Source organism: Miniopterus natalensis, chromosome 11 (assembly GCF_054644295.1).
Source record: "Miniopterus natalensis isolate mMinNat1 chromosome 11, mMinNat1.hap1, whole genome shotgun sequence".
In the NCBI taxonomy this organism is placed as follows: domain Eukaryota; kingdom Metazoa; phylum Chordata; class Mammalia; order Chiroptera; family Miniopteridae; genus Miniopterus; species Miniopterus natalensis.
The window spans coordinates 14,362,428-14,371,327 of record NC_142091.1 but is presented as its reverse complement, the minus strand read 5'-3'; the positions used below and the strand labels follow the sequence as shown (position 1 = coordinate 14,371,327).

At 49.9% G+C, this 8,900-nt stretch overlaps 1 protein-coding gene across 1 annotated transcript; it reads left to right on the top strand.

Moving 5' to 3' along the window:
* The first annotated feature begins 3,522 nt into the window (after positions 1-3,522).
* Positions 3,523-4,739, top strand: C11H11orf87 (chromosome 11 C11orf87 homolog). Its single transcript, XM_016203572.2, has one exon. It carries the CDS (start codon positions 3,586-3,588, stop codon positions 4,177-4,179), a length of 594 nt encoding a protein of 197 aa, XP_016059058.2. The 5' UTR covers positions 3,523-3,585; the 3' UTR covers positions 4,180-4,739.
* The last annotated feature ends 4,161 nt before the right edge of the window (positions 4,740-8,900 follow it).

Here is an 8,900-nt window from a genome sequence, read left to right as displayed (position 1 = left end):
ATCTGCTGTAGACTGTAAGTTCTCTAGGACCAGAACTTGTCTTTCAGAGGTTGTATAAAATGGCGTAGACACTTTGATCACTCCTGGTATATACAGCAGACAGTTATTATTTATACCAAAAGAAAAAAAAAAATGGTAGGTTCTTTGCATGTCCCAGAAGCTTGGTCTGCAAAAGGAATCCCATTATATACATATTGTAATCCCGTTAAAACGTATTGTAGGGATACGTATGTTCCTCCCAGGGAAAACCTGGTAACTCATTTCTCCAAGTCTAGAAAACAGACTAGTGAAAGTTAAGTCTAATTATGTAAAGCTTCTTTGCTTTACAAGACAGTTTTTCTAAAGTGTCTCTTTAAATAGCAGCTCCCTTTTTGGAGTATTCAAAATTGGATTTGCTTTACAAAATGTTTAGACTCAACTTTTTAGGAGCAAAGAGAGTACCCAGAAATGGAGCCCTGGATGTCAGGTGTCGATGGTGAAGTCTCACTCAGTGATCACAGCAAAAGCAAGGCTCTCGCCATTCCATCTCTGAGCCCATCAAAGTCAGAATGTCCAAATGTGGCAGGTGCCTTTTACAGGGCATTGGGTGCCCTCATTCCAGGAAGGAAAGCTAAGCCAGCATTGGGGTCATTGTCCATCATTAACTGTGTGGCTCTGGCAGCCCAGGGCATAGATTCAAGCTCTGAGCAATCATGCATTATTCAGCACGCACTGAATTATTCACTTAAATAAGGATACTTTAAAAAAAAAGAAGATTGAGACAATTATGAAGAAAAAGCTGATAACTTTTATTCATGTAAATGGGAACAGAATTTTTTGGAGAAATAGTATATTTCTTCCTCCATATATAAAAGCCTTGGGCAAGGAGAGGGAAAGGGGCAGCTGAAGTAGGACTCGATAGGAACACAGGGTTGGAAGGGGCCCCTCTCTCCCAAGACAAACAACTTGTCCTCCCCGGGTCAAACTCTCTTTCTTGCAAAACCCTCTGCTTGCAAATACAGGTAGATAGGTGGGCGCCAATCATTCCTGCCATCTCGCAATTCTGATGCGCAGCAGGAAGGAAACTGTAGACTTCATCACTGGATGTAGCAAGGGAAGTATTGCGCAGGCACCGTGTTAGACTCCACGCGAGGAAGAACGCAAGACCTAGAGAGAAGAAAGATGCACATTTACTAAGACGCCCAAGTGCCTCGTAGGACCCCGCGGTGTTTTTAAGCGCCGTTCCAAGCCAGCTTCTCCAGTACACAAATGAGATACTTCATTTTGAAGGTGGCCACTGTAACCAAATACATTATTTGTGTTTCCCCAGGGGTTCTAATAGTTGATTAGCCTTTGTCCATATTCGTGCAGGCTGATAAGACTCTGAGGAAGTTCAATCGGTGGTGCCGAAAGGCCATTGTTAATAGGACAGCCCAGGCCTGGAGCACTTTAACAGCCTTGGGGCCAACGGAGGGGTGCTTTGTAAGCACAGCTCTGGGAATTTTCACAGGCAGTTCATTTCTGCGCTCCTCCGAGGGACTTCTTCATTTCCCCGCTGTGTGAGCCTTGTGTGCTCACGAGTGCCTGGGTTGTGGGAATAGGAGCGTTTCATACGCCGAGTGGGTGTGGGACCTGGAGATGAGCGTGTGGGGGAAGAGAGGAAGGACGCGGGTCAGGCGCAGCGAAAGATCAGTTGGAGACTCCAGTGCAAAGGAAAACGGTTCATGGGAGTTATCTGATGTTAAAGACACGTTCCAGTTCGTGTGTCAGGCTCTGCCCCTCTCATCTCGCGGCTGCGCGCGGTTTCTGCTCAGAGCCAGGCCAGCAGAAGCAGGACTGGGAGAGGGGTGACCCTCAGCTGCTGAGGGAGGAAACTCTGGTGTGGCCCCCAGAGGAGCTGATCTCTAGGGTGTAAAAATGCGTTCCTGGGACCCGGCAGGAAAGGGCTGAGGGCGAGGAATCCGGCAGCCAGAGAACCGGAGCTTCAACCCTTCCTAGGCACAGGAGTGCGGAAGGTGGGGTGCTCCCAGGGCGGGGGTGGGGGCCCCTCAGAGCCCCCGGGCAGGGAAGGGCAGGGAACGGGGAACGTGCGGCAGAGGCTCGCTGCGCCCGGACGCGACGCTGGGGTGTGAGGGTGGGGCGGGGGCCTGCGGGGCGGCTGGGAGCCCTCGCGGCGGCTGCCTGACGTCACCGGCCTCTCCGGCAATAGGCTGCGCGCTCAGCTCCGGAGCGGCGGCGGCGGCGGCGGCGCGGTCTCCGGCCCCTTCCCTCCGCGCCCCCGGCAGCCGCTCTGCAGCCGCGCGCCTCCCTCGCTCCGGCCCGCTCGCGGCCCCAGGTAAGCGACGCGGCGCGGCCGAGGCTCGGCGCGGCCGGGCGCCCGTGGGAAGGACGGAGCCGGCGGCCTGAGCAGGCGCCCCCGGCCCGGCCCGGCCCGGCCCGGCCCGGCCCGCGCGCCGCCTCGCCCTCCGCAGTGCAACAGTTTGCAGCTGCCTCTGGAGCGCGGGCGGCGAGGGCTCTGCTGCTCCCTGCGGGTCTCCCTGGCGCTGGTCCCGGGGAGAGCCCGGGACCCTCCGGCTGGGTCCGGGAAGGCCAGAGAGAAGGTCGGTTCCCCAAACTTTGCCGGCGGGGACCCTCCTTCGATTTCCAGCCCCCCCCCTTCCCCTAGAAAGAAGCGGGATGTTGTCAAGTGGGGGGCACCGGGCGAAGGGGGCGTTTGCGGGGATGTGTTTGAGCCGAGAGGCGCTTCTGCCGCTGTTCTCGGTGGGAGGAGGTGCCGGGACGGAGGCTGGGAAAGGCACGGAGCGCGGTCCCGCGCGGCGGCGGACAGCCGCGGGGTGGGATGCGGTGCCAGCGGCCCCCCTTGGGAAGGGGACCCCAGGGACCCGACGCCGTCTGGGAAGGGAGAGTCTGGAGGTGGAGGGAAGGGAAGGGAGGACCGCTCGGCGCCCGGGGTGGGTGCTGGGAAGGGCAGGATCCTGCTCCGGCAGCCACCCCGCGGGCGCAGCGGAGAGGAGGCGTCGCCCCGGGCAGCAGGGACCGTGTCCGAGGCGGCCGCGCGCCTGCTGCAATTAGAAAGTTGTGGAGGGCGCGGAGAGTCGGCCCCATCTGCTGAGTAATCCTCCCCTCCGCGGGGCGGCGCGGACCCCTTCGCGGACAGAGGCTCGAGCCTGGAGCCGGAGGCTCTGGTGCGCGGCCAGGGGCGGGCGGGGTCCTCCGGCTGCGGAGGGACGGGCAGCGCCGGCCAGGCCGTGCGCCCAGGGCGCCGCTCGGCAGTGGCGCGGGTCCCCCGGCCCCCCGCGCCCCCCTGGGTGGCGAGCGCCGGGGTCCTAACTAAGCCTGTTCTCTCTGCAGCCTGGAGCCTTGGCCAAGCACAGGGGCGCTCGGACGGGCGTTCGAGGCGGATCCGGAGGGGCTCTCCTGGGCACCGCTCGGCCCCTGACGGCTGCTTTGCCGGCGGTGGCTCGCTCAGCCCTCGGCCCTGCGCATAGTCTCCCACGCCAGGGAGCAGTTTCGGGCGGCGTGGGCTCGGTCCTCTTCTTGGCCGGTGGGAACGGTGCGCGCAGGAGAGGAAGCCCGGTGGGCCCGGCCCCTCCCAGCCCAGCGCCGATGAGTGCCAGGGCGCCCAAGGAGCTGAGGCTGGCGCTGCCGCCCTGTCTCCTCAACCGGACCTTCGCTTCCCCCAACGCCAGCGGCGGCGGCGGCGACGCGAGCGCCCCGGGCCCCGGCCCGGGCGCCGGCACCTGCGTTACGCAGGTGGGACAGCAGCTCTTCCAGTCCTTCTCCTCCACGCTGGTGCTGATTGTCCTGGTCACCCTCATCTTCTGCCTCATCGTGCTCTCCCTCTCCACCTTCCACATCCACAAGCGGAGGATGAAGAAGCGGAAGATGCAGCGGGCTCAGGAGGAGTACGAGCGGGATCACTGCGGCGGCGCCCGCGGCGCCAGGGAGCTGCCCCCGGCCGGCGGCCAGGCCCCGGCGCACGTCAGAGAAACCCGGCTGGAGAGGCAGCCCCGGGACTCCGCCTCCGGCGACCCCTCCGAGGCCCCCGCCGCCTCCCCCGCGGCCCCCGGCCTCCGGTGCCAGGGTCCCTGCGCCCCTCCGCCTCCGCCGCCCGCCCCCAGCCCGCACGGAGCGCACGCGGCCCCCTCCTGTTTGGACGCAGCTGGCGAGGCCCTTTTGCAAACGGTGGTACTGTCCTGATCGCCTAGCCCCTCTTCCTCGCCCCTTCCTCGCTCCAGCGTCTTTGCCGCACCCCCTTTCCCGTTCCCCTGGCCTCTCGGGGGGGCCCCCTCCTTGCTCCCTCCCCTGCCCTCCCTCCCTGGTTCCCCTCCGCCGAGGCACTGTGCGGTGTTTGTAAATATCGGGCAAGGAAAGTCTCGGAAGAAGAACTAACGCTGATAATAACCCTTTATTATTAATATTTATAGTAATTATTATAATCCTAATAACACAATCCAAGCGCATGACAAATTACGTAATTTCTCATTGTCAACGAAGGATGCGTCTTCCCTCTGCGCCCCGCGTCCCCCACACTGAGGAGCAGAAACCGCACCAGCTACCCAAATACTGAGAGGTGTCGACCCCGGAGCTAGGGGAGCGGAGGGGCCCGGTGTGCTGTACATAGCGGTCAGGCGAAGGCTCAGCCACCTCCCTCCCTCTCCACACCCCCTCCCAAGCTTCCCCTTCCCCTCAGCTCCCCTCCCTTCGCCCCCTCAGCCAGGCTCAGGCAATAGTACATTATAAAGAAAAATTCTGCAGTAAGCACCAGGACTGCCAGAGGCCACAGAGACAGTCCCAGGAAGAACGTTCACGACAGGTACCGCTCTCCAGTCGTTCCTCGTCGCACCCCTTAGTTAATTAACCATGCCATTTTCCCAGGGCGAGGCATTTTAATTTACTTTTGGATATGTCCCTCGCTGGCCGAGCATAAGTACATGAAAACTATTTAAATGAGTTTAAAAGAATCTCCTGCTTTAGCTGTCTGCCCCGCCCCCACCTGCACACCTTTGACTTGTGGCGTTTGCAGGATTCGCACAGGATCCGGGAGCTGTCCAGCCAGGTCTGGTTCTGAAATGGCCTCGCGGAACTGGTTACTGTCTTTGGTCCTGCAGGCGAAAGAGGGGCTTTTTGGAAAGCGACTACTCGAGTTTTTTGTTTGTTGGGTTCTTTCTTCTTTTTCTACAATCGGGTTTGCGTGTACTATCGGTTTTCTTAATAGTAAATATTGCATAAGTTACCTTTCTTTTTTTGTAAAAAAAGAAACCAAAAAAAACCACCAAAAAAAAGGTATTAGGTGATGTCCAGGACTGAAAGTGCAGTATCTAACCAACCAGAATGTTTCTGTTTAATTCCTAGGACAAGTACACCTTTGTTATATATTTATTATATGGGTACAAAATACAGAAGAAAACTATAATTCTGTTCTACATACTCCACACTGTATATTCTTGTTATTAATTTCCATCTGTTGGTATAATGGTTATCATTGGATGAGGAGCTCAGTGGAGCAGGCCTGGCTTCTGATGTTTCCAGAAGTGTTCTTTTGTATCTTACTCTGAAGTAGACTGTTATGAAAAGATAACACATATGTTTTCTTTTTTCTTTTGCAAATAACAGACATAACCACAACAGAAAACAAATAATGGATGTGCAGGAATGCCATCTATTAAAATATGATTAATATTTAAACAGTGCCTGTAGTCCTCCCTGCATGCAATTACCACCTGGAGGCAGTAGTGTGAATGCTTGCTTGTACTGTATGTGTTTGGGGGTGAGACTGGTGGGGATGTTGGGCAATTTGGATGACAGGACATGCAAATTTCAAGAGAAGCTAAATCCAGCAACTACTTGTAGGATAAAAACATTTGCATCTTGTTTACTTAGAAATCTGTGCTTGCATCTGAGATGTGGCAAAGGAAGTGTTCTCTTTCTCTTTATGAGTCTGGCTTACCTAACTTCAATGAATACATGATGAAATGTTGGGAAAAAAAAAGTGAGAGAAGATTATCTATTTTTTCTGTTCTCTCTCCTGATGCCAGACAAGGCCATCTATGCTAGAAATGGAGTCCACCAATGGTTATTTACCACTTTGTTTCCCCTGGATTGATGATAGTCGGAGCCAGAGCATATTTCAATCTTAATTACATGCAGTGACATTCTTTCTTGGAAACCAGTTCTTGACAGCTATTCAAATGTTTGGAAAATGTGTAAGTGAGAATGTTCTATAAGAAGCTCAACCAAAAGAGTCCTTACTAACCTGCAGGGTGTAAGGCAATGGTGCCCCTAAGTGCATTCCTCTCCCAAGTAACTAGTAGCTCTGGATTCTTTGTCCTGGTTCCAAGCATATGTGATTTTTCTCAGAGAAAATATTACCTCCAAGGTTTTAGGTCATCTATTAAATTGCCCAAGCTCAGTCTGCATCTTTTATAAAATAATTTAATAAGCTTAATTTTAATCACCCATTAGATGTTCATTCAAGTCCTTTCCTGAAGCACAGAGGATCATCATTTAAGCATGCCATGTTGTAATATTAGGAAGACCAGGTATATAACCTTTGAGTACAATATGTTAAGCAATGAACCAGGTTCTTTCCAGTGCCTTAGTCACTTCCTAGTAATAGGTAAAAGAGTGCATTAACTCCCTCAGGCCACTAGGGAATCCTTTAGTGAGACAGAGTTATACGTTGTACATCAGAATGACTAAGGCACTGTGAAGAAGAAAGCCCATTAATTTTTGTAGCTCACCCTCATTTGGCTGTAGCTCTCTAATACCTTATTATAGAATGACTTTTGGGCTTGAAATTTGAATAAAATCAGGGACTCAGAAGGGAGCTTCCTCATTTCCAATGAGCTCCACTAAGTGCATGAATATTACTTTCTCCCCTTATTTGGTGCACTCTTTACAGTGAATAATTTCCCATTTTATTAAAAGCAATAAGATGTTCTGTTGTGAGCAATGTTGGATGGTGATTCCATTTCCTTGGTGCTGAAACCACTCATACATTCTTGCCTTATGAATCATAGTGCATTCAAGGCATGCAATAATAATCCCCTTCCTTCCCAGGAGCAGCCTGTACGCTCTAGGGGTAATTATGAAATTGTCCTTTGTAATCCCCCCCCCAAAGGAATAGAGGAAACAGAAGAAATAAAAAGCATTATGAATATTGTTTTAAAAAATATCTTGATACCTCTAAGCATGGGCACACATCCATAGCATCCTCTTACTGTGCACCTTTAAGTGTGTGCCTTTCTCCATTAATTGACTATGGTTTAATATTTTTAATACTGCTCTGTGTAAAGCTGATGAGGTTTGTGAGTTTTCATGCTGAGTTTAATATATTCAGAACCCTAAGCTTCTAGTGGTATCACTCGAGACTCTTTATGAGATAGAGAATTACGTGAAATTCTAGTAATGCCAGTCCCACCAAATTACTGCAATAAGCACATATCCAAGCGGTTTGCATAAACCCTGTTTCAAGTATTGCTTCTTACAGAGCTCAATTGACAGTCTAAGGAGTTTGAGATACTATCAACAGGGCATTTTGGATTTCATGTATATGAAACAAAAGGCAATCTGGAAATAGCTAAATTTATTTTAAAGATTTTAATCACTGATGTCCCGTCAAACTAATTGCTTCAAATCCCTGTAGCTATAGCTCAGCTTCTGCACTTGCTATTCAGTATTAATAAGGTGGCATGCTTGATTCTCACTGTTTTTAAAAAAGAAAATTGGAGAGAGAATACCATTATGTCAGCTTTCTGAGACATTGAATCTTAAAGATGGAGATGGATATAGTCTTCTTTAGAATTTATATACACCCATAGATATGTATTTATATATACATACATTTTGTACAAATTTACAATGGACTTTTTGTATTCCCTTTTCTGCCATTACAAGAACGAGATGGAAACCAAATAGTTGTTCCATCCTCTTATCCAGAGAGGATACTGAGAAGTCAGGTATATGCATGTACTTATTTCTCTGGGGTCAAATCTGAATGACTTTCTTTTTATTTAATGAAAGGGGAGAGTCCTGGTTGACTCGGGAAATTGGTAATTGGATAAGCTTCCTTTCATAGGTAGTGACTCAAATGTAGCAATGATAATGAAATTATGACCATATCTATGTGGTCTTAATATCTAGATGGAAAGCAAATATATATATATCTATATCTAGAAGAGGTTTAGGACCACCTAGACCACAAACCTGGATTGTTGCTCGTTTTTTATTTTCAATCTATATGTTGTGTGAAATAAAACATATCTGCATAGCTAAAGGTAAAGTAAAAATATGACCATTATCTGTTTAGTTTGATAAGTAGTTTTTGAAAATAAAGATAAATTAGCTTTAAAAACTTTGGCACCTGACTTTTCCACCATTTTGATCTATATCAATTGAATTAATTATATAATATTTAAAATTCCATTTTTTTGTTGTTGTTGTGCAGACATATGCTTTAAATTCTTTACTGTGAGTGACAGTTGAGCAATTGCTAGCTGATATTACCTGGGAGTTGTAGGTTAAATTAGAACCAGAAACTTTAATCTAACCTGGTCAGACTCCTCAAGTCCACCCCCATATGAATCTGAACTTTGAATCTGAAAAGCCACTTCTCTGGGTCATCCTTTGTTGGAACAAATGATTGTGGCTTAAAGATATTTGGTTCACATGAGAATGAAATGACCTATTTATAGAGGATTATTTAATCATTGGATTGAATAATGATTTATTCTGATTCTGATTTGGTTTTGATTTATTTGATAACATTTGAGAAACAGCTTTGATGGTTTGAGATCAATACTTATTAATGTCACCAACGTAATAATGCAATTGGTGCCATGTAGGGATGCTTAGTGAAGAATAAGAATTTGACTTTAACCGGGGACTATGTCTTATCAAGGTGGTCCTATCTCAGGCAG

What these genes read in the sequence shown, in the direction of transcription:
- C11H11orf87 (XM_016203572.2), top strand. Translation starts at nt 3,586, where the DNA reads ATGAGTGCCAGGGCGCCCAAGGAGCTGAGGCTGGCGCTGCCGCCCTGT.